General features: G+C 49.1%; 2 protein-coding genes across 2 annotated transcripts; one reads left to right on the top strand and one right to left on the bottom strand.

The window, feature by feature from the left end:
* Positions 1–243: 243 nt before the first annotated feature.
* Positions 244–7,474, top strand: DPCD (deleted in primary ciliary dyskinesia homolog (mouse); the record flags this gene model as incomplete). Its single annotated transcript, XM_009700990.1, has 5 exons — positions 244–324; positions 954–1,078; positions 1,902–2,035; positions 6,028–6,130; positions 7,272–7,474. Coding segments are annotated over 5 exons (548 nt in total), but the record flags the coding sequence as incomplete, so codon positions are not given.
* Positions 7,475–10,498: 3,024 nt separating this feature from the next.
* FBXW4 (F-box and WD repeat domain containing 4) lies at positions 10,499–25,632 on the bottom strand (the record flags this gene model as incomplete). Its single annotated transcript, XM_009700991.1, has 4 exons — positions 10,499–10,974; positions 11,230–11,371; positions 11,544–11,684; positions 25,567–25,632. Coding segments are annotated over 4 exons (466 nt in total), but the record flags the coding sequence as incomplete, so codon positions are not given.
* Between the last annotated feature and the right edge of the window lie 369 nt (positions 25,633–26,001).

The raw sequence follows: 26,001 nt of genomic DNA on the forward strand, positions 1-26,001 counted from the left end.
ACGTGCTTTGGGGTGACCCTGCAGCGAGCGGGCGGGAGGAGGGAGCGCTCCCGGGGCCAGCTCTACGCCCGGGTCAGGGCCCCAGGAAAGGATACGCGGCCATCAAGGCGGGGACACGGCCCCAGACAGTGGGACGGGGCCCTGGACGATGGGATAGGGCCTCAGACTGCAGGACGAAGGCACAGGCCCAGGGATAGGTGCATTCCTATTTACCCACACCCCCTGCCTTGCCCTTGCCTCTAGGGAAGCGAAAGATCCACTACCTGTTCGAGGATGGGAAGGAGATGGCTGAAGAGTACGATGTGAAGACCGGCCTGTTAGTGAGTAAGTGATGCTCTCAGCTGGCTGCACTCTCAAGATTGCGGTGATAAAAGGATCTGCCTGGGCAGGAACAAATCACCCCTAAATATTCTAGGAGATATGCATGGCTGTAGCTGAATTTTGTAGCGACATAAGTATGGTTCAGTTTGGGCCCGGGGCTCTGTGACTTCCATGGTGTAGCAGACCTTGCTTTAGCCCAGAGTCTTTCCCAAACAGCTCACCTGTCACAACAGACTTCGATGGACTAAATGGGATTGCCATCTTACATAGCGAGGCACGGAGTTTGTTGCACATGTTGGGGTGAAGTATGCTTTTTGGTGGCTTCTGCAACCGCAAACAAGCAAGGTGTCAGTTATGGCTCTTGTCCAAAACCACATCAGCTGCGGCATGGCACCTGTTGCAACCCCACCATGGCTTCAGCACCAAGTTGCAAAAAACAGCGGCACTTAGTACAGAATTTCTGACTTCAGAAACAGACCAGCTAGCAGATCCACTCACTCTGAAGTGGAAATTACTGGAATTAAGATATGTATCTTCACATCCTCTCACTGTACCTGGCAGCTTTGGGAAACATTTGCTGGAGTAGTTGTTATATAGCAGAATAATTAAAACCCTTGTTCTGCTTTCCACAGGTAGAAAATGGCGAGAGAAGAACACCCTCGGGGGCTCCGGCAAGTGGCAGGTTGAAGTGGGAGAGCCAACCTCACCTCTCCTGGGAGCACTGGAATCAGAGCTCATAAAGGAAAGCAGCTCCAATGTATGTAAGGGTCTGCAGGCATGACTATACCTAAAAATACCTAGTCTTTTGCTTACAGCAGTAGTTGGTAGACCGCAGATCACTCACAGCCCCAACCTGCCCAGCAGTCTACTACAAATCATCCCGAAGCTGCGGGGCTGGGTAGAAAGAAGGCACAGCTTAGGTTCTTTTGGAGTCTTCAGGAGATTTCTAGTTTCCTTAAGTAGAGAAACTGTACTGCTGTGTTGGCCAAGTACTATTCTGGCTTCTGAAAGAGTAGGCTGAAAGGAAGGCCAGTGCCCGGACAAGTCAGCAGATGGAAAGCAGAGGCGATGAAAATGAAAGGCTGACACAGGCAGTGCATAGCAGGCTGCTCCTTAACATAGCACAGCCTTTTTCATCTTCACATCCCTCTAGCTTAGGGGGCAGAGGTTTTAGTCTCTCACCGTCTTTTCTACAGACCTGAAACATAAGCACAGCCCTGCAGAGCAAATTGGGGCAGAGCCAGGACTGAATCCAGCAGGTCCCTAGGGTAGGCAGAGCTCAGTATTCAGTTGCCTTTGAGGAAGAGGCCCAGTTTCCCTGTAACCCTGTACTGCAAGACTCCCTTGCTGAACATTTTCAGCCTCCTGCAAGCAGGGCAGGCAGTGCCTTGGGTAAAGGCAGAGCAGTACTAGCTCTAGCAAAGTGGTGCTCGGGCAGTTTCTTAGGTTACTCCCTAATGCTCCAATGTGAAAGAAGAGCTACTCTCACATGGAGCCTCTCAAGGTAGTACAGGAAGAAGGGGACAGGGAGGAGAGGAGACAGCTGGAGGGGCCTTGCTAAAGGTACTTGTTTGCTGTAGCCTGTCTTCATGAGGAAGGATACCCTGAGCAGCTTCCAGTGGCGGATCCGTAACCTGCCCTACCCCAAGGAGGTCTACAGTGTCTCTGTGGAGAAGGAGCAGCGCTGCTGTGTCATCCGGACCACCAACAAGAAGTCAGTAAGATCAGCACTGCCAGTGCTGACAAGTCCCTTGGGGTGGGCTGGCACAGAAGGCAGGCTAGTGATTGCACAGGGGGGTTGTCTTCTCTTGCCTTCTACCCCTAGCGTGCAAGGGCTGAGGGACCCCACCTCATAGCTGCTTGTCTCTTTCCACGCCCAACTGCTCCAGACTGGTTTACAGTATAGCCCCTCAAGCTCTGCACTGGCCTTTGCAAACTTAGCTCACAGTTCCAGTAGCATGGTGTTTGCTGTGTTCTTTCCCTGTCAAATGTCACTCCTTTAGAAAAATAAAGTAAGAAAGAGCCTTGCAGACCTTTGGAAGCTAGAACATCCCATCTTCTCCCTCTGACATGATACTTTGATCTAGTCATTGTATCTGAGAATGGATGGAGCTGCAGGATTCAACAGGTACAGCAAAGTTGTGGGCACCCAGGCAGACAGATCTCCCTGTGTAAACCTGTCCTGTATTCGCAATGCCAATGACATGATCTGGAAGTAGCAAGACAAAAAGGCAGACTGAATCTGGAAAGGAAGCACCACAATATTCTGCCAAAAGAAATTTGAGATGGGAAGAAAAAAGAAAAAGCTTTTAAGCATCATCTTATACTCTGTCAGTACATGGCATCTCTCATGGAATGAGACACACTGTGCCCCAAAGCTTTATAACCTCAGTGAGATAAGCCAGTAGTATCGGGGAGAGATAGCAAGGAGGGAGTATTAGGAGAACGAGGGAGGATATTGGAAGATAAGTGAAAGCTCTTTACAAACTGGGATAATACACCAGTATGGAAAGCTGGGCAGGCTGCTCTCTGCTTGCCTTCCCTCTCCAGCATTGCTGCAGAACGGAGAAGGATCAGATTCACGGGTAAAATCGGCCGCAGTGTTTCCCAACCTGCCCCCTGCACTCTTTAAGGCGCTCTGTGTCGCTGGCTGTAGGTGGTGCTGTTGGCCAAGAACTGGTCCATTTCTGAGTGCTGAGCGCCTTTCGGATTGCAGAATCCGCGGCTTCGGACAAGGATTTACCACATCAGAGGCCATAGCAAGCGGATGTTTGAGTTCTGTACGTGAGCACACCTGGACGCTCAGAAGCAGGAGGAGGCTAGACGGGAGGAAGGGGGGAGTCTACCCCATGAAAACAGCAAGCAATTACAGCTCTAATACAGGAAGATGCTAGCCTAAATGCACACAGAGGGATTCACAGGAGAAGAGTGGTACTTCAGTAGGGAGGCCTACGTAGCAAAGATGAACAAGATTCCCATCAGCCACACATCGATACATATGGAGCTAGGACAGGAAGGGAGTACATGAGCCTAAGTCCAACCACATACTATCACAGATAGGCTTTTCTACTCCCAATCCTACTAATAGTAGAGCGTATGTGGGAACTTCCTTACTTGCATAGGTGCTGTAAGGTTATAACGTACCACTGAGGCTTCAGCCATGCCCTACCTGACTTCAAGCTTTTTTTGTACCACTCTCGGGAAAACAGTAGAGTTCCCCACAAGGAGTCAACACCTACACACTCATAGGCTAGTGTCAGAGAGAGTTACGGACCTGCCAGTGGCTCATGACCTGCATATGAAAGTTAAGGACTTCTGGAATTAAAGCTGGAAGTCACCTCATTGGGGACAAGAACAACTTTGCTGTCAGTAGGGAGCAGGGTCAGACCCTAACACCAGAATACTTAGTACAAGCTCCAGGATATCTTACATCATTTCTCCTGGGTCTTGGCCAGGGCAAGGCACCACTCAGTAATTAATTCCAAGACAGCAACAAAGGCATGGAGTCCACAGAGAGAGCGCACATCACTACAGGAGAGAAAGGAAGCCTCGGAACGTCTCCAGCCCTTGGAAGTCAGCCACGCTGCTTCTGAGCAACAGAGCTGTGCTGACCGCCAGCCAGAGGCACAAGCAACGGGATGGGTTGCCAAGTCACTACTGAGTAGCTCAGCTCTAAATTCTCAGCATACCAGTAGCAGTTTTCCCAGCTGACAAAAAGTGGGTTTCCAGTAGGAAAATAATGGAGATGACTTCACATACGCACTGTGGATCTCGGGCCAGGACCGAAGCTCAGAGTGCAATACTGCCCTTGGCCATGGGGTGAGAGGCGAGGGCAGAGAATCTGCCTGCCTCAGCAGGGATAACCGCCCATCAGCTACCTCCCCAGCCCAGACAGGAGGTCTTCACTTCCACCAGTCACTCCCGTTTCCCTCTGGCCACGGCAAGAGCTGCTCAAGTGGGATTTGCTTAAAACCTCTTGCTGTAAAATAAATCCATTAAACTAAACTCTGAAAACAAACCTAGAAAGCCACCTCCCCAAACGCCAAACCTGATTCAATTATTGTAGCGAGAGGCAGTGGTAATGTTAGGAGGAGGAGGGGGTGGCCAGGCAGATCTGGTTTCCTTTGATCTTGTCACAGATTTTAGTTTGAGGCCAGCCAAAGCCATTCTTCTCCTCTTCTCCTTAGTCCTGGGGCAGCAGAATGCTGCCGTTTCATTGATGACTCCCAAGGCCCTTTGAAACAGTGTTTTTTTTCTGTGTACTGCTTTTTTTTTTTTTGTCTAATCGGTAAGAAGTTAACACTTCCTTAACATGTCTTTGTGTTCATCTAATCTCTGCTGTTTAACCTTTGACATCTCCCTTATTATCCATGTCTGCCACCTTTTCCAAATACCGACAGCAGTGACAACACAGAACGGTTTGAGCCCTGCGGTAACAAGCTGCGTACATTCCTCCCACTGCACCAGGAGAGCCATTTGGCCTTTGTAGCTGTTTTCACCGTGACTTGGAAAATAAACCACAATTTGGGCAGAGGTAGCTAGAGAGGCCAAGCCTCACACGCAGCCAGCTGAATGGAGAAGAACCCCTCACGGCATGACAGCACCCGCTGCCTGTTCCCACTCTGCTCTGGGCACCTCAGTACCAGGTACAGGCCAATTCCTTGGAGAGGATTGCCCACGAGAGTGGTGGAAAAGATTAAGAACCCAGCCATGCCTTTAGGTGGGCACAGGACCACCAACTAGTGTATTTGGTGCAGCCGCAGAGAGAAGCAGCAGATGCATGGCAAGCCATGCCAAGCAAGAAAGGTCTCAGGCAAACACAGGCACAGGTCTACAAGGTTCTGCTCCCAAAGTCTTGGGAAATCTCTTAGCTGCCTAGACAGCTTATAACCCCTCCAGTTCTAAGACATATTCCCTTTCCTTCATACTGAGCAAAGCCCAAGGTTTGGTCAGTGGACAGATACAGGCTGGAAAGGGAGCTGGAAAAAAGCCCTCTGTCCTGTGCTTGGAAGACTGGGATAGAGACTAGAGAAAGAACAACTAAGGAAGCTGGGAGTGCAGAGGAACACCACAGCCACCATGGGGGCTGCATGGAGATGCTGCAGAGCAGAGGCTCAGGTGACTGTGGGCAGCTACAGCTGGAGCTCTGTGCCCAGGGGTATGCCTAAGCACCACCGTGCCGCCAAAGCAGGAAGTTATCTAGGAAGCACAGCAAGAGGCCAAAAAGATGGGTTTAGGAAGGATTGTAACAGAAAATGGTGCATCACTCAGGAAAGTAAGTCACAGGGCACAAGGGCTTTGACAGCTGTTTTGACAAGAGCTAATGGGAACTGGTACTGAGAGGGAATGAGAGGCCATGAGCAGGGACAAATACAAGGGATGTCTCTTGGTAGGGCTGAGTAGTCTATCCCTAACCATATCTGGCAATACTCAAGGACAAGCTGGAGGGACCAAGCCTGGTCTCACACACCAAAGCCCTTCAGGACTTTGCCAGCTCCGATTTCCAGTTTGGAGGTTTGTTTCCAGTGCTCCTGCCAGCCTGGGGGCACCAGCAGACACACAACATGGCACCGGGTCCTTCTGCCAACCCCGAGAGGTCTATTGTCCTCATCTACACCTTGTAGAACAGCACTCTGTAGCTCAGCACTGATAGCACGGGAATAGGAATGCCAATTTCCTCATTTCTGTCTCTTCTCTCATTTGTAGGTACTACAAAAAGTTCTCTATTCCTGACCTGGACCGATACCAGCTCCCCTTGGACGCAGCTGCCCTGAGCTTCACCCATGCCAACAACACCCTGATCATCACGGTGAGATTTTAGCCACACAGAACAGCACTTTGCCCTCCTCTTTATGTCCACAAAAAAGTTAAAATTCTTACACGTGGGGAAATGAGGCAGAGCAGGGAGATCTGCTGAGGGTCACTGATGAGCCCCCTTCTCTGTCACACAGTCAGTGGGAGTTTCAGATTACACTGGGCATGCTGACACTAGCCAGGACAGCCCAGGCCACGGGAGGGGCCCTGCTTGCTGCTGAAGGTGACTTGCAGGTGGAAGAGTGCCCTGTTTTCCATGTATCCCCTCCCTCAGGCCTGAGCAAGCCTCCACTCTCAGTGACAGCAAGTTTCTTTTGCCTCAGAGCTTAAGCGTTAAGAGTCCAAGGACCGGCTGCACTTAGAGGTCTTGCAGTCTTAAAATAAAGAATTTTTTTTAAAAAATCACCTGCTGCTTTGTGTCAGAGAGGACAGAGAGGACGCACATGGTGGAAGTGAGAGACTAACTGGCACTTACTTGTTGTTGCAAGGAGCAGACAGAGGCAGACAGATGCTTTTGAGCACCAGGTGCTTGTCTTCTTAAATGTAGAAGTCAGCTGCCCAGAGAGCATCCCCTCCGAGGGAAACCTTGCAGCAGAGCTGGGGGTGCACGTGCAGAGGAAACAGGGGCCAAGAAGAGCACCTTGAGTCCTTCTCAGCTTCTGTCTGCTATGGGCTGAACCCTTGCCAAAAAGCACCTGCTTCCACCACTAAACTGCAGCTGGGCGAGGGGCCTCTGAGGGGAGGACAGAGGAACTGCAACTTGTCTGTCTGTGTTTTTAAAAAATGCATATTATAGAGAGAGAGATATATATAACACATGTGAGCACAGAGTCAGTGAGCACACCAGTGATCTGCATGACATGGCTTGCCAGGATATTCCAGAGGGGTTGGTGGGAGCCAGGACTCCACATCCAACTGGAAAGTTGAACTTGCACTGTGAAAGACACTCCAGATCTTGGCAAATGTCCCTAGCTTGATGGCACCACCTCTCCAAAACAGCTTCGGAGGCAGCTGGTAACAGAAAGGCCTCCCTTGGCAGGTGTGCCCCAGCTGGACTGGTAGCACCTGGCCCCAGTTGTTCTGCTTGGAGCAGAGGCTGAACAGGAGTGCTAAGGGCATTTCTCTTTGTCCCACAGTACCAGAAGCCAAAGGAGATCCTGGCTGCAGAAGAGCAGCTGCAGAAAGAGCTGAAGAAGATAAAGGCAGCTAACAATGGGGACGGCGACTGTAAGACCCAGTAGGCAGTGGCTGCTAAGAGGCTGAGGTGGAGGGCAGCTCTCTGGCACAGCTTCATGGTATTTATTTTGCCTTTTCTAATAAAAATTAGCCCTGTTGTTAACAGAGCGGTTTGGAGGAATCTTTGTAGGCCCAGGGAGACGGCAGGCCCGTCAAACTCTTTACTGCTTAGTCTGCTGATTTACGCAGACATTTATGATCCTTCTATGAGTTGTGGGAAGCTGCAGCATGCAAAGGAAGCACACTGCATCCACAGCCAGCAGTCCCCTCCCCATCCTCCATGAGCAGAAGAGACATGAAAGCTGGGTAGTTCCCCTTGGGAATTCCCTCTGTCTGCCACCATTGCTGAAGGCAGTAACATTTGGAAAACAAGAACCCCCTCCTTGCACCCCTTACCTGCCTGGGTTGTGCTTGGAAGCAACCCCCTCCTGTGCTGTTGTGCAAGGTCCTCGGTGCAGTTAGAAGGACGTTCTGATGACCTTGGTATCTCTGCAAACAGCTTCAATGCTCAGACCTGAATGGTCACAGCCTATGAAATAGGGTGAAGAGGAGGACACCCAGCCTCTTCCTTACTGCCAGCCATGCGCAATGTGACATGCAGACGGCTGTGCAGAACGCAGGAACTGAAATGCAGCTGCCTTCATTTGCATGGCATGGAGGGGAAAGCGGTGACAGGGGCCGCTGGCCAGCTCAGGAGTAGCAGCAGCACACTCCTTCCGTGAGGGCACAAACATGGCCCATCACGAGCCGTGCTGCACAGACAGCACCCCGTGCACAGGGACAACTCCAGCAGTGCTGCTTTAGCAGCTCACCCTCCAACCAGCTACTGTCTCTACCCTGTGCCTAGATTTCTGCATGTCCTTCCATCCCTGTTCATACTTGAACGGCTCGTAGCCAAACAAACCCTAATTTTAAGTGAGCTGGTTGCAGGCTCCTAGCACAGCTCCCCTGATGAGGACTGCTTTCAAACCACGAAAACTCCTTAGAGCCTGAGTGGCATCCCCAGTTAGAGCCTCACTGCTGGGTGGCTCCAGGACCCACCTGCATAGTCCTACCGAGACAATGGAGGCACCACCAACTGGCAGAGCTCATCAGATGCAGCATGCCAGCCCTGCTTGCAGCTTCCCCATTACCCAATATCACCTAAGATCCTTCTACCCACCAGTGCTGGCACCACCATGGGCCTGCAGCTCTGCTCCAGGCTTCAGCCAGGAAGAACCTAAAAGCAGCTACAAGAGCACAGGACCCACCAACACGGGCTGCAGAAAAGAACCAGCAGGACTGGCAGCAGCAGCACTGCAGGCAGCCCTCTCACATGAGGAGTCTTCTGCACCAGTGATACTTGTTCACCTGCTCAGCTGACCGGCTCATTCCTACACTGGGCCTTGCCCAAGTCCCAGCGCAATAAAGAACCTCTCCTCCCACCCCACAGTTACTCTGGTTCCTTCACAGCCTTCCCTGGGGACACTGCCAAAGACATTAAATATCTCCATCCCTCCCTCTCAGTTTCATTAAAGGACCTGTAACACACCAGGACCTGAAAAAAAAACAGACCTCCCCCAGTCTCAGGTGCTGCCAGCTCGCTTGCTCTCTGGTCTTCTATCTCCTGCCTAATCACTTACCTAAAGCTCTCCTCGCAGGCAGAGCCCAAAAGTGCTCCAAGCAATACAGCAGCAGTATTTAGCAACCCCTGATGCCATGCACCATCTTTTCAGCAGCAGCTCAGTGTTACCAATAATCCAGAGATCCCCTCAGAATCATTACCTTGGACTAGCAGTCTTTGGGATCCATCAGCTCAAAGCTGTAGAGGATTGTTCCAGCCATGGCATCTTTTTACAGCAGTAGATCATTGCTTGGGGCACTCAGACATCAACCCTGCCGCTTACACAAGGAGAATATGTAGCACCACAGTAGCTACAAGGGAGCTGGCAGCAAGCAGGCACGAGCAGCAGCAGAGAAACAGGCACAGGTCAGGAACTGTGACCGGGAGCTGTGCTGGAAAGATCCTTGTGAGAATGTGATCCTGCAGCAAAGCTATGCCTTTAAATTACCTTGCACCCTGTGCTGCTGTCTCACATCCAGCGGGAACAGAGGGTTCCCTTCAAGAAGGTGAGGAGCTGGTTGGTTTCGCTCCCTACCTGCTCAGGCAGGGGCTCCAGCAAACATCCTCTTCCAATTTTCATGCATCACAAGGGAAGAGCAGCCTCTTGCCAGTGGAAATTACCTATTAAGTTCTAACAAAGGACCATGCTGGGTGCTTTGCCCTAGAAGTGCTCCCAGTTTGTGATACAAAACCTCTCCTTTACCTATCCAGGATACCCAAACTAATGGCCAAGTAGGGTTCACGCACTTCCTTCCCCAAGGAGAACCAGACCCCAGACACTGCTGCATTCACCCACAGCACATTCATCCATGGACACCCACATTCATCCAGACAGTACAGAGCACGCTGAAAGCTGTGGTTGTTCTGAGACCCAGCTCAGGTTCAGAAGGCTGACACAAAAAGGAGCAGAGCCTCCTTAGATGTGCCTACAGGATCCCAGTAAGTCAGATCAAGGCCTTCATGTTTGCACTAGTCCAGTTTGCTGCTTCATTATGCAGGCAGCAAGCGAGTTGCAGATCCTACTTTTTGAATTCTTGTTTGAAAAAGTGACACAAGATCCAAGATCCCAGGAACTGCCTTCTGTCACACGATCTAGCCAGGGAGAGAGATCTGTTAGACATGTAGACAGCGTCTGAAAATAGGCCCAACCTCCTTTGCCCAGCCAGGCCTCTGTGATCAGCAGGTAACATCACAGCCCCTTTGGAACTTGAAACAAAACATACAGTCTCTTTTGTTTCCCTTCAGAATTTTATTTAGCAAAATGCAACCATTTCAGCCCTGCCAAGTGTACAGCCTGATCTGACCACCAGCTTGGGGAGGCAATACACGGAAAGCAGGGCTGGCTCTGCCTTTTAGCTCAATTCTTGCTCTTGGCTGCGAAGGACAACATAAGCAGCTGTCAGGAGAGCAAGCGCCGGTGAAAGGCGGGGCGCGCTCCAGGCACCTTTCCCTTCCACCAAATGAGTCCACCCCACACACAGCCTAGACTTGCTTCACATGGCTCAGAGCTTGGCTGATCTCAATCTGACCAGCACACACAGCTGACAGGGCATCCCAGCTCAACTTGCCCCTCAAATGCTGTATCCACAGCAAAAAAAGAAAAAAAAAAAACGACAAAAAGAACACAGTTAATAAAACAAACCCTGACCTGCACAAAATAAAAAGGGTAAAGGACAATCGGCCTTTATTTTCACTAACAGGCAGGTGAAGTTGAAAAAGTCTGGCCCTTTGTGCACTCTTCATTGTAGCTTTCTGGCAGGCAAAAAAAAAGAAAATCCCTTCAGAAGCCTTGGGGGCCATTCTCACCTCTCCTGCCCTGTGATTCCCTGAGCCAAGTGTCAACTCTGCTGAGTTGGGGTGACCAGAAGCAGCTGTGGTACCCTTCACGGGGCCGTGAAGTCCAGGACGTGCAGGGCTGATGCCAGGGCAGCGTACAGATGAGTGGTACTGAAACGGAGGCAGTACACTGGGCTGCTGGTGGGTGAAGACAGGTGAAAGCTCTGCAAGAAGATCGGAGAATCAGTCTTTCAAAGATGAGGTCAGCCCAAAGATCCCAACCGGTGTTACAGACCCAAAGGCCAAGATGCCTGAGCAAAGCAGGCTTTTCCTTGCACATAGGTTAGGTTCCCCATGGTGGGCTTGCCTCAAAGACAGCCCAGCAACCCCTCTCTCTTCTTCCAAAGAGACATGGGCACTGGGCTGCCAGACAACAACTCAGAGGCTCTGCTACCGCCCAGCCTCCAGCTGGCCCTCACCTGCAGGCACTGAGTCTGCCGCTTATCCCAGAGACGCACCACACCATAGTAAGAAGAGCCGCTGGCAATCATATGGTTCTTGTCACTCCTTATGCAGTACAGGGCACTGTCATGGGGCTCTTCCCACTCCTGGACACACTTCCTGCAAGGGCAACACAAACGGGAATGGGGCTGAGCATCCACTCCTCCACCACTGGAACTGAGGCCCAATTTGCCTGAAAGAGCTAACTCAGCTCCAGGCCAGTCCCCAGACTCTGTACAAGGAGAGCCCAGGAGCCTCACGCAGGCCCCAGATGCCAGCAAGGTAGGCTCACCTGGTGCTGGTCCGTATGTCCCAGTATCGGATGTAGGTGTCATACCCACAAGAAAGGAGAAGGGAGGGCGTTTCATAGAAGACATCAAGGACTCCAGCTCCATGGTGGAAGTCGGTCCCTAAACAGGTCAACAGCTGACCACTGCAATTAAACACAACAGAAGAAGAGTCATTCAGAGCAAAGCACCCTTCCAATTCAGCTGGCCAGACCAGTGATGGTGTCACAGAAGTCTCTTAGATCTCATTTCTGTGATTTAACAGAATGCAAAAGCCTGCAACAGTTTTCTTCTCCCTCCCCCCCGGCTTCTGCTACTGGTTGGGCCAGTAGCTGGTGTGGATGGTGACCAGCAGAAGTCACAGCTGTAAGAGGAAGAGGCAAGGAACAGGCACAGCTGACCTCCAGCAGAATGGGAACATTTTCCTTGGGAGAAGTGACCAGTACTCTGAATGATGGGGGTCCATCTCCATGGGAAACAATTCTCAGCTTAGTCAAACTCCAGATAATCTGCAACAGACACTTACCTCATCAATCCCATCCCATCCTCTGTCTTTCAAAATACTGCCCACTGGGGTATTTCCCCCATATCTTTGACAGACAGCTCAGATCCACAGGCAAATCAGACTCTCCTGACCCAGTCTGCCATGCCTGCTCTCCTCAGCCCCCTCCAGTTACACTGCATACTGCAAACACCGTATCTGGGGCTGAACATGACAGCTCAAGAGCACCCACCCCGGGGCTGCTCTGGAGATGACTTTCCAAAGGCTAACTTGCCTTTTTTTTTTTTTTTGACCCCCTCTTCCTTTTTAATTCCTTGCTTGTTGTGAAAGAGCAAAAGCAAGATCTCCATGAAGCTCTAAGCCAGACGTTTTGTGGCCGTATCACTCTGCTGCTTGTTCATGTGCAGAACCAGCAGCTGACCAGGTGGATGGTGCCTGGTGAGGGCCCACCCTGCCAGAAGGAGTTAGAGTCCCTTCCCTGGCCGATATGAAATTGCATCAGGCATATGGCACAGCCCATACTCAGTATCACTCCACCTGCCCCAGCAGCCAGCAACACCCAGCCATGGCAGACTCTTGGGAATGGGGGGGACAATTTGCCCGGCTGCTTGAAATGGCCACCTATTGCAAACCCTCCTTTTCTTCCTCCTCCTCCTCCTCACACCATCCAAATCAAAAATGCTGGACACAATAAACCTTGAAGCACCTGCTTTTCAAACCCTGCCGCACGGCCACCCCTCTCCAACAGGCTCTTGATTCTCAGGACAATGAAGCGGTCCTGAAAGCCAACAGCACGGATCCCGCAGTGGGGTCACTCCCAGCATCTCCCCCCATTATTTTGTTACTTTCTGCTCCTTGATCCAGCAACACACAGTTCTGAGGCACATCGCCAAATGCCTTAATTCTGTCTGTAATCTGGGCTAAAGCCCTCGTCGGGGGATAAAGACCACACAAAAGGAGAAATAGAGTCCTGGGAGATGTTAAAACAAGTAAACACCTTTGTGTCAGGAGAGAGAAATCGCTGATAAAGCAGATTAGTGTCTCGAGCCCTGGTGTCCCCAGATCAGAAGGCGAGCCCTGGCCGATCTTTGCAGCCAGCACGCTTCTATGATCACAGAGCTGGCGGCATGCTGGGGCCAGCCTGTTTCCCCACAGTCACTCTCCAAAGAGCAGATTATGTAGAATAACAATTTCTTTGTGGCTGTGTAATTCCCTCCGTGACCGTGGCTGTGGGCAGCTACATTGGCCCTTGATGCCAGGGCCCTAGCAACCATTTAGAGAGGCCAACCAGCCCTAGCAATGGCCCCCCCGCACAAACCTCTCGGACAAGCTTTAACATCAAGTGCATGAATTAATCCCCCCCAACATGAATCCAGGGGTGCTGGCTTATTGGACTTTGTGTTTCTCCAGGCAAGGGATCGAGGGGATTCCAGGCTTCAGCCCTCTGCAACCTTCTCACAATACATTAACCCTTGGAAGGTTACTTGCAAACCAACCCAGCAGCAACTCTGCACCTGTGTGCAGGTCGACAGGTTGAAGCATTCGCAGTCTGAGCACTGGGAGCAAGAGCTGCGGGGTTTGGCTGGGGCAGATGGGTCCTCAGCTCCACCATGGACTGAGACATGGATGGGCATCTCTGAGCTCTGGCACTCCCCTGCCCCTCCAAGCACACAAATTCCCTTCATCTGCCATTCTGCAAAGCCAGCAGGACAGAAGGACATGCACACAACCCTTCTCAAGGCTTCCACAAAACCATCTTCATCCTACGAGTTATATGTGTGGCCCAGAGTTGCCAGACATACAACAGAGATACAAGGAGTCAGCTGCTCTCCCAAACAAGGACCCTTGGACTACCTATGAGATGCTTAAGTGGTCAGACTGCCCAACCTGCAGAGTCCTCTGCCAATTGCTCAGGCAGGAGCAGGGAGTTACTCACAGGAGATGAGCTATCTCAGCGAGCCCTAGGCAGCACCAGCAGCTTGGACCCCTCTTCTCCCCAATTCCATGTGCTACTGCTTTTTTTGGTAGCCCCTGGACTGGTGCTCTGAGCACATGGCACTTCCGGAGAGGAAACCAGGATGGGCAGCTGCACACAGGCCATGCAACCCAGCAGCACATCTGGTGAGTATCTCCTGCTAGCTAGCTGAAGCCTGTTTGTGTTATTTCCCCTCCACCATTTTCCCTGCTAACGCACCTTTAATATGTAAAGGACTAAGCGAGCTCAGGGACAGAGGAGCACTGTGCTAAGGAAAGGTAGCAAGCTGTAGAAGCACATCCAGGGATCTTTTGCTCACTGGGACCAGCTCTCTTCCTCCTCTCAGGTGCTTGAAATGTGTCACAGCAGATGTCCTCAAACTACCACCTCTGAAAAAGCACCCATCACATCCAGAGTGAGCCTGGCCACACTAAAGCTTGTCTTCCATCTCCCAGACCAGACCTCAGTCTGCAGTGCTGCAAGACGGCAGCAATTTTTAACGGCAGCCTGGTGACATCTCCAAGTGAAAAATTTCAGCATTAAAGGGACAGGAGAAACCAGAGAGTCTTGATTCCTGCTTTCAGAGCTTCCTATACAGCACTGAACACCACCCAAGTACCTTGCTCCCAGTGTTTCTCCATGCCTTCACACCTCACTGGAGTAGTACCCAAGCACCCCAGCCATCACACCTGTTTTCCTCCCTTCACCGCCCTTGCCAGCCTAGGCAACAAAAAAGAAAAAAAAAAAAGAGGGGGTGAAAAAAGGATCAGCTTTTCTCTGTAGGCAAGAAAGGAGCACAGGTACTTGCAAGTTACTGCAGCAAAGCAAGTGTTGCTTTGCTGGTTTGTTAATCAGTTCAATTCTCCCGTCCCAAGAATAGGTCAGCCAAGGCAGCTTTCAACTGGGAGGTCCAGCCCCCGCATACAGCAGCAGTCCTCCAGCAGTTTACAGAAACAACGCATTAGTTGCTACAGTAAAGCACTTACAATCTGACACCAGGGGAAAATCATACCGCATTGTACACTGGGCACACAAACCAAAAGACCTAAGTGTTCTGGAATGGGTATGCTTAAATTGATAAAGATGCAGGACATGATTAATATTTCCCCTGTTTTTCAGCAGATTAAGGTGTCTCTGGACTAGCTACCACTATGCCAGGCTAGCTCCATGTCCCTGCAGCATATGCAGCCATGCTGAGCCCATGCTGGGAAAGGAACTCTGCCACCACAACTCTCCCAGCCTTGGGATCACAAGTGAGTGCCCACAAATTGCCCAGTTCTTTGTTATCCCAAATACTCCATGTGCTCAAATCACAGTCCCTAACAGCTTCCACTTCCCAGTGAGCAAAACCCACAGCTAATCCTTAATAACCCATAAAGAATCAAGATAACCCATGAAGAGGCAACAGAAAAGCAGCAGATACACCAGTACATCATCGATGGTTTTCTAACAACTTACATGGGCAGAAGATACCTACTCAGTGAGGGACAGAAAGAGATACGATAGCCATCCTGAACCTTGTTTCTCACCAGCTTGCAGAGATCACGAGCACCAGCCAAATGCAGCAAGTAACAGCCTTCTCCTTTCCTTTGTGGGCCCTTTTTCACCCTCTGCATCCAAACACCTTCCAAAAACCAGGCAGCTGATCCTCAGCACTTCAGAGGCCAGGGTGCTCTGTCCTTGTTACGCGTTATGAAATAAACTGTGAAGCCCAAGCAAGATGAAGCTTGGAAGGTCCACACCAACTCCTCACTGTGCCCTGGCCCTCCAGCAGTAGCAAGTGGAGGCTGTTTCACTCCCAGGCCTTCTTCAGGCAAGCTGGATAGTTAGCTGTGCAGATGGTGGGAGTTTTGCTGTTTTCTGTACTGAACAGCCTGGGCCAGATAGTGCCAGGGTTCAGTCCCAGTGCTGGGTGGCACCGACAGAAACAACTCTGCACCAGTGGAGCTCTGTGGAGCAGAATCACAAACCTGACAGTCCAGGTTTCCTGGAAAGACCAGTCTAGAGCCAGAGCTCTCGGCTTCAGCACCTTAACGACAAACCACTTGTGCCAACACAGCACCTACAGACACACAGGTAGGTCTTCAGCGCTGAGCAGGAAACTCCCAGATATCCCTCGTTTCTCCTACTTTCTCTTAAGATCTAGATAGACTGAAATCATGTTGGCAGTAATCTGGTACCGGCCCACAAGGAACAGCATCAGAGCAAATCCAGCAGCCCATTTTGTCCTTACACAGGAAAGATGTGCTAGCACCAGGCTCTGGACTCCTTGCTGACAGAAGAACAAGATGTTTAAACAAAGTCCATGTGCCTGGGAAAGGTATCAAACTGATGAGTCCAAAAATGAAAGGCATTTTGTTCAGGCACTATAGAGAATCCTTTGATTCATCTCCATCAATTCCCACGTTCTTCAGAAAACATGACTTTTAAAAATTACTTTTATAGTAAGCTATTTGTTTGGGATTTCCAAATTTCATTCCTTTCTTTCCATGCTGTAAATCTAGCCATGAGCATTGCTATCATGATACCTCCAGAAGACCAGCTATCGTGACACCTCCAGCCTCTAGCCTGGAAGCAAAGTGATCTACCAAGGAATGGCAGAAACAAACTCATTTAAGTTGTTTTTTTCTTTTTAAAAACAGCTTAAGGCCCTATTCCTCCTCACCCCAGCAATATGAAGACAAAATAAGATCAGTCATGGCACAGCCAGACAGTTAATTTCCAGATAATCCACAGGATACTGCTGTCACCAAGTTAAAGCCATATACAGCCTCCCAAGCCACAGCGATTATTTGTGTGACCGTAACAGCTCAGGATTTCCCTGAGACCTTGCTGATAGCTGGAGTCCAAAAGAAGTCTGCACCTCTCTCCCTGTACCCTACTCATTTGGTGCAGGTCTTGGCCAGCTGTCTCCAATACACATGAACTACACTCCAAAAGCTGGGATGAAACAATAAACACTTTTCTCCCCACCTCCAATTTCTGGTACCCCAATTTGCTAGAATTGATATTAAACAAGTACACAAATTCTAGGAAACTGTTGAATTTGGAACATCTGCTGAAAACAGAGATGTGTGAAATTGAGGACTTACTCATTCACTCTGGGAACCTCATCTGTGAGCCATGATCATCCATCAAAGAGGAGAAGCCATTGCACACAAGCAGGTATTCAGAAACCGAGTAGAGCTCTAAACCAATATTTTAGCCCTAATAACTACTTGCAACAAACCAGGTGGGAAGCATATACTTTTTTAAAAAACAGTGGAAACAGCACCGTTCAGTTCAAAACACTGGGATATTTGAGCCGAGTATCAAGCAGAGCAAGGAAACAAAATCCATTTAAAAACAATTATGCAGACTACAGCATTTACACTTCTGTCATCCAATTTGGAGAGTGTAGGAAAACCAAAGGGAAGATCGTCTCTTCCAGGTGCTTTGCAAGAGCGGCTGAGGCACCCAGGGGACGCAGCAGCTTACGCTAAGAAGGGAAAGGCTTGGTCAAACAACATCTATAAAGTACACAGGGAGAAGCATAGATCCTTGGCAAAGTTATTCTTCATAGAGTTATCCTACCCCAAGGTTACCCTTGCGTTTAGCCAAGGCTACGAATTCCTGCAGGGAGATGTGGGATTGGCTTAGGGAATTTTGAGGGAGCATCTCCATGTGAAATGCCTCAGAGATGCTGTTATAAGTGATTTTCAGGAGAAATGCCTCTCAGCTTCATCAGCGCAGCTGAAGGGACTTGAGGCAGTAGGGGGGAATGACACCAACGATGGTTTGAGATTGTGTCTGGGGGAGAGACAGAAGAGGGAGTTCTGCCTTCTTTTCTTCTGCCTTCTCTGAATTGGCCCACACACGCTTTAAATGGTCCAATAAAAAGATACAATTTCTTTACCTTTCCAGCTCTGGGACCCTGTGAGTTTTTGTTGTTCGGGTTCCCGTAAGGTTAAGTTCAGAGGATAAACTGACACGCTGGGCTATGGGAAAAAGCCAGTTTCTTCAAATAAAGCCACAACGGTGCAAAAGAGACCCTGCTGGGGCTTTTATTTGGGAAAACAAACAGAAATGGCACCAAGCCCTTCTGCTTTACGAACCAATTTAACTATAAAACCAATGTTCTCCCTCTCGGGGGTGAGGAGGGGAGAGAGACAGGACATGACAATAGTCCAAAACCTTGGGGGAAAAAAAAAAAAAAGAAGATAGGACAAAAAAGTTGTCTGTCCCCTTTTCTTTCTTGTCCATGGCTCCTTTTCTTAGCACACGTGTGTTCTTGTAAAAACGATTAGATTGCAATTTGTATAACATGGTGACCCCCAAATTCAGACATTTAACCCCTTTTCTCCGCGAAGAATGTCAAGAATGTCTTCTCTGTCTTTCTTTCCAACGGGAGGAGTAGGGGGGAATTCTCTCAAACTGTGATTTCTTGGGGGAAGAGAAAAAGAGGGAGGCGAGGAAAAGAAGCAGGGAATTCTCAAAGTCTCTCGCCTTTCGCTCCACTTGTGTGGGAACAGGCGGCTGTATTGCTCCCTTTCTGGACAGAGCTCTGCAGGTCTCCTTTAGTGGGGAGACAAAAAAATGGAGAGTCTAAATCAAAACAAAGCCATCTGTTTAAATGAGCTACCGCTAGCCAGTGGCAGAGGGGGTTCCTCATTCACTCCTTCCCATTCTTCTCTTTTGCCTCTGTTGATTCTCTCTCAACCCAGGGAAAAATAAAGATTGCTTTTGCTTTGGCTCAGAGGGATGAAACTGATTGATGCGCTTGGAGTGTCCAGCCCCCACCCACGCTCTCTGATTGTTTGGGGCCTTGTAAAGTTGTCATAAATATGCCTGAACAGGAGTGCAAAGGCCACAGCATGCCCTCGACATGCACACATCCAAAGGGTAAGAGCTGGCCTCATGTTCATCTGTAGTGAGACAGGGCCAAGACTGCCATGGGGAGGAAAGGATTTAGGATAAACACCTGTATGTTCTTCATCTTGCAATGGTTTTACATTTAGGTTAAGATGCACCAGAGCCCTCTTAACAAGAGGAAGGTAGAAGATGCCCAGTTTATGTGAGAGGGTTCAGAAAGACAATGTCAAAAAAACCCCAGAAATCAGTAAAGAACCACAAGGCCCCAGATGGTTTTGAGAACACATGCATACCACGGGAAATACGTTGCACAGACAAAACTGAAGCTGTCCATTATAGCCAAGAGACAGAGCTCTGAACACAAGAAAGTCTGCGAAAAGGAACAGTCATCCAAGAGACCACCACTTAAGAGGCTCCCTGCAGTAGCCAGCTTTCCCCCAGCACTGGCTCAAGTAGTTGGCCATAGGCCTGGTGTCCTGCCTCCAACAACGCCCAAGATCTCAGAGCAAGGGAATCAAATCCTACAGTTCAGAGCTGCAGAACTGGGGTAGGAATTTCATTCTGGCCTTGTCAAGTGATTAATTCATGCCTGAAGGCAGGAGACCTGTTTATATCTAGCCTTGCTGCTCAAGTCACAAGTGAGATTGCCAGCTCCATGAAGAAGGATCTCCTTTTCCCTTTGCCTAGATCTACACCTGAACTCTCCATCCTACCCACCTTCCTGCAGAGGGAACGGCTCCCAAGGACCAAATTAGAAATCCAAAGACAGTCATTGTGCCAAACTGATTCAATATGAACAGGTCAAGAAAGGGTTAGCCTGAAGACAAGAATTCCCCTATGACAGACCCCAGTCTGTCACTTCAACTCTTTTTCCTTTGAATTTCAGGAAGAAGGCATGGCATTTGTGTTCCTGATTAACCAAAGGACATACATATGAGAATAACCAGAACTGATGCTTTAAAGAGAGTAACAAAAGCCGGGACGGGATAGGGAAACAGCACAGCAAAAAACAAGCAGGAGAGCCTCAAGAAAAGAGAATGAGCAGCCACCTGAGGAAGGGCACCTAACTGCGGATCATCCCACTGCAGTGAGTGGAGGCAGCGGAAGGCACACATTTGCATTCACTTACCTGATGTAAGCACAGCCCAGAAAGGTGTTTAGCTCACTGTTGGACAAGTTTTGGACTGGTTATTTTGATTTAAAATTGTGTTCAGCCAAGACAGAGATGCTGAGAAAGAAACCCAAGCCTGAAATTAATAGGGAGCCTCTTTCCCACAAAACCTGGAGAGAGTTTCCTTGGCAAATAAAGATACTTGGCATGATGAATCTATAGAAAAGCGGGGCAGGAGAAGGGGTTCTGCATCTACAGCATAGTGTTATGATTCTTCTGCCTCCCAAATCCTGTGAAACTTATCAGAGCCAAGATAATATTTGCTATTGCTTGTGTCTCCTGTTACCAGAGATATTGGTTGTGTCTCCTGTTACCAGAGATATCCACCCACTTCTCTGCAACTGGATAAATCCAGTTTAAATGCCTGGGTGAAACAGATTCCCCACATTTCTTGGAGTCAGTTACCTTTCCTTTTGATTTAGCAACTCCAGTTCTGAATCTACTTGCTCCCTTCACCCAGCAAACTCCTTTTGTGATTAGAGGGTCTCAAACTTGTTTAAACCTTGGAGTTCAAAGCTGTTTAGAGAAAAATCTTCTACAGAATTTGTTTTAGAACACAACATTAAGAAGCCTGCTTGTGCATCTTGGGCCAAGCTTTTACATTAAAAGCTTTTGTTGAAAACATTTAGCAAGCTTTATAACCAAGATCTAGACCTGCAGATTGTCATTTCATTTATCAGCTTCCACACATAAAAAAATCTGAGCACAACAGGACGTAAAGCCAAGAAGGACTGGATTTAAACAGGAAAGCATCAGTAGTGATCACCTAACCAGGGTGTTCAGTGCTATATACAGCAACTGTCAAATTACACTTGCTGTTTAAGAACAGCACAGGGTTCACAAGTTTTAAAGCTCTCCCTCCTTGTTGACAATTGCTCACATTCATTCACTCAATGGCTCTAAAGAGCCACCAAAGTGGATGCAGATCAACATATGCCAAAATTTGAAAGACAGCAACTAATTTTTGTCCACCCCACTGCACAAACAGATGTAACCTAGCAAGGGTCCCATGGAAGCACATACCAGAGATCAAGCAGCAGCAAGTTAGTAAACTTCAGCCAGCTGCTTAGGATGGTAACGCTCATGCTGGCTCTCAGAAAGAAAGAGCACAATGCAATAGCACTAGAGGCAAATACGGATTACTAACCTGCTCAGCAGCTGCCTAGCTACCCTGAAAGACTCCTCCCCACCCCTCTGCTAAGGGCATCAGCCACGCACCTGAATCTCCCTTCTCTTCCACTCCCAAGCCACCCTCACGAATACTCCACCTCCCACCTCCCCAAAACTTGCAGACATCAAAGGCACCTGCCTTGAACACCTGAAGAGCAGGGGGCCTGACGGTCAAGAAATGCAACTCTGTATCTTCCCCTTCCATGCACTCTCTATTTTTTTTTCCCCATCCCTTTGAAAAAGGTGGCAGAGATAAATGGAGAACAAAGAAACAAGAAAAAGCCACAGCTTTGGCCCACACCCTGCCTATTACTTAAGGGGGAAGGAACTCTTCCGAAAGAGGAGGAAAAAAATGTGCTCAGACACAATGGCTCAAAAGGCCAGGCAGCAAACCAGGCCACTTTGTACTGCTAACAAGGGAAACCTAATTACAGGAAGAGGGCAAAGAGGGACAGATAAAAGGGATACAAAATTTCAACATCTGTTGCCATAAAGGGATAAGAAGTGGGGAAACGCAAAGTGTCAGTTTGGTGTCAGTGACGGCGTAAAGCCACTTTCAAAGGGCTCAGGAGAGGGAGAAAAACCGAACAAGAAATTAGAGGGTTCTTAAAAAAACAAAAAACAAAACAAAAAAAACACTCTGCCAAAAATGCTTTCAAAAGGGGGGAGGAGATGGACAAAGACTGGATATTTAAAAGGTAGAGGATCTAGGGTCGCTTGCCAGGCACAGCTAACTTTGGCTCAGTTTTCACAACAGCTCTCGTGCCCCACGTCTGTCACGTTGTGTCACAGGAAAGGACAATGTAGGACTTGTGCTTTCAAAGTGTTTACAGCATGAGACTACCATGCCAGACAGATCACTGGTCCATTTCAAACACTGGGCTTGGCAGAATAGCTCCAAGAGTTGCTGCAAAGCAAACTCTGGAGTATCCTACCTTACGGAGAAGCATCCTTGAGGCAGGGGCATTTGTTATCTAAAGACATGCAGACCACCACGATAGGCCGGGGAGCAACAATTCTCCCCAAGCAAATGACAAATACCGGCCTTGGAGCTGTTCCCAGTGGTGCATGACCCTTGTCTCCCAAGGAGTTTAAACTCCCAAAGGAGATAGGAGGTGGGAAGAGAAAAAAAGAGGAACAGGATCTGAAGAAAGTTTCCTTTTCTCTTGCTTGTCATTAAGCGGTTGTTCTGCTGAGCCACACACTAGCACTGGCAGATGAGACAGGAAAGTCTGAGCAGAGAAAGGCAAAAGGGAGCAGAGGCACCTGACCTGCAAGAGGGGCAGCTGCCATCATATCCTTCACTGGCACAGAGGGGCAAGGGGACTTGCAAGAGGCCAAGGAGTCAGCAAGGCCTGATCCTTGATGCAAGGCCATAGGTTAGTATCCAGGGGCCCATACTGCTAACCATTCTCCTTTTCTGTTGCAGATCTCTAGTCACCTAACTTATTCACAGCCTCCCTCCACACACACACATCCCTTGATCCTGAGTGGCAATAAGTGCACAGCAACTTCCCCACACCTAAAAGCAATCAGATGGCACAATGTAGCATCTGTGGGATGAGATGCATCCTCCAGAGGTGTAGCTAGCCAGCTTCAAAAGCATAAGGAAAAAAAAAAAATCCTCCTTCATTACAGGAGAAAGGGCCAGGTGTAGCAGCAGCTGGAATTTCAGCCATCAGAGACAGTGTCTTGGCATTACGCGGTCATTCCCCTGCTTTAGACTCCCCTTGACAATTGCTTGTTGCTGCCTGTTGCAGCTTTGATCCAACGCCATCATCTCAGAGTCAGAAATGAAAGACAGTTGTGGGGGTGGGATGCAGCAAGAGGCATTTCCTTTCCCCACTAAAAAATTTCCTCACTGCCAAACCCAACCAAGCCCTTTTCAAAGCCCAGGACATATTTCCAGGTGAAGACATTATCCCTTTCCTCTTGGAGGGATGAGAATGGCTGCCCCAGGGTCAGGGAACAGCGAAGGTCATAAATACGAAAACATACCATGACCAACAGCTACAAGCACCAGCCAAGGATTTATCTGGCCTGGAACTAAGATGATCAGTACACAAAAGGTTATTTAAGCTTTAAATCCTTTTGTAGCATGTTCCAGCTCTCAGCTGTTGGCAAAAAAGACCACCTACCCCAAGGGAACGAGATGCCACAGAAACTGCTGCAATGTTAGTTACACACACCCCCATGCAGAAAAAAAAAAACAGCAAACCGAAATAACTGGTCTTGGGCAGCACTAAACATCTAAGTGGTGCTAAGCATCCTGTAGTTTTAAAGAACATGTCTTAAGCATCGCTTTACCCTGTCTCATTTTTTTGACAAGGAAATTGCCTGGATTCTGCTCTTAGAGATATTGTCCTTGCCACGTTCAGCCTCTGCCAGTCAGACTCTGGCCCTTTGCGGCCACAAGGAAGGGGTAAGCAGTAAACTCAGGGGGCCCAGCTCTGTCTGCCAGATGTTTTCAGGACACATTGGGCACAGGAGTTGCTTTTCAGTCCTGGGTAGTTCTAGGATTTTGAGTTTCCATGCCACATTCCCACTTCTGAAGTCTGACCAGGGAGCAACGTGCACAAGCCTCAAAGGAAGAAATAGCATTCCCCTACAAGATCGCTTCTGGCAACTACTGGAGCCTTTGAAAATGAATCCAAAGCTCTGCTGGGAAGAAGAACAGTTTATGGAGAAGTCAAGACCTGGAAGGACGGCTCACTATGAATGATTCCATCAAGCTTCACGTGTTAGTTTTCCAGCTGTGCTCCCTACTCAGTCTCCTGCCTTGCACGTGCTGATGAGACTCCTACCTCACACACAGGTCCCTGGAGAGGAAAAGACCCAGTGGCATGGTGCATTCCAGCTGTGACAGGTAAAGAGGGAAGAATAAGTTTGACACTCTAGCCATCACAATGGAGGCCCAGTGGCCTAGGTTTTCTTGCCTTTTTTATTTGCTTGTCACTCAGGCTTTGACGTTATTGAAAGATCAAACTCCGTTGTGCCTGTTCATTACCTTAATCCTATTTTCTACACAGCGTTATTATCTCTTCAGACTTCCTTGGGAAAGGCTGTCAGAGAGGCTGGGGCAGGGGGGAGAGGGTTGCCTATCTCCTCACCCCTGTCAGATGCCTCTATTCAAGAACAGCTAGGAGACTTGATGGGCCCGGGTATCACAGCACAGCCTGCATCCTTCTGGGATACTCCAAAGGCACCATTGGACTAGGTCACCGAGAAACGTGCACCATAGCTGAATGCACTGGTGCTGTCTTTCCTGCTCTAGTTTGTCCTTTGTGGGATGCATCCTTTGCAAAGTCTTTATTTTTGTTACTTCAGGGACAAACTGGTTTATAGTTGTATTTAATGCAGTTGACTCAGACAATCTAAACTATCTAAGCTATAGAAGGCAGCAATTGGCCTCAGACCAACCCTGCATCCACACCAATCCTCCTCTACCTCCTTTTCCCAAATACAGTTCTGCTGACACCCCTCAGGTCCCTTCTGCCATTGCCCCCCTCTCTCCCCTCCCAGAGCCCACCAGCTCACCTCAATCCTGATGGCACTCCCTTGATAATCTGTGCTGTGCCACTCCTACCCAGAGCATACCAGTCCTGGAAAGCTGAGCTGCCGTTCAATAATCCTGCCAAGTATTTGTTACCTGTCCATCATTACACAAAGACCCCCAGGCTGAGAGTTTCAAATTTGTCAGGAGTTAGGTCTCACGTCAGCATTTGAGCCCAACATTTCCCCAGTTGCTAAGGTCAGCCCCTTTACCAAACAGGAACTACTCAATGGCCCCAAATCGGAGGCCACAGCAATTAACCTCCTCAATACTTATTAAGACAGAGAGAAGACAACATGCCTAAGTCACTTCCATAGATAATCTGTCGCCACCCCTCTCCTCCCTGAGCTACCAGAAACACCAGCCAGGGCAAGATGAGTGTAGAGCCTGCGTTTGCCTCTGGTTTCTGAGCACCACAGACAAGTGGGTGAAAGGGAGGATGCAGATCACCTTCCTCACCCCTCTCGCTCAGGCTGAAGCATCAATGGAGACAGATGAAAAGAAAGGTGTAATGGGCATATTCTGACTGCACATGGGTAATGGGAAGAAACCAGAATGGCTGTGCCATTAATTAGAAAAGCTGGGAAGAAAAGCTGAGCTGCTCCCTACTGAACCAGAACCACTTCCCACATACACCTTTCCACACCAGCTTGTTCCGTCCCCCACTCCATCCCACATCTCATGTTTAAATATGCTTTGCCTACATGGACTAAAGGAATGATTTTATGGCATCTCCAATATTGTGTCTCTCATTGTTACTCACTTTTCTTGTCAAGTTCCTCACTGTAACCAGGAAGCTCACTCACCTCTCAAGGTCCCAGATTCTCAGAGGTGAGGTGTGTCCACAGCAGGCTGTCCCCGTCACAAATGAGCTGTTTAAAAAAACCAAGCAAACAAAACACTTATTAATCCTCATGTTCTGAAGAAATATTGCATGAGCAAGACAGAGGAAATAGGCTACAAGACAGACTTTGAATTCTGATTCAAGACTATTTCAGGACGTTCCACCGCATTTCACAAGGGGCAGACAGCAGCAAAGGCAGAGGTGCTCCACAGCTCTCAGCGGCTGAGCTTCCCAGATACAGCCAGTCACAACTGCAGAGAATTGGCAGGACAAAGATGTATTTGCATATGCCAAGGGAAAACATAAAACAGGAGCAGCTGTAAGTTGCAACCACATTTTCAACTCGGCACGTTTCATATACAGTCAGTGCTGTAAGCTGTGGAAAGACCCCATGGGA

Source organism: Cariama cristata, unplaced genomic scaffold (genome assembly GCF_000690535.1).
Source record: "Cariama cristata isolate BGI_N322 unplaced genomic scaffold, ASM69053v1 scaffold34235, whole genome shotgun sequence".
Taxonomy (NCBI): domain Eukaryota; kingdom Metazoa; phylum Chordata; class Aves; order Cariamiformes; family Cariamidae; genus Cariama; species Cariama cristata.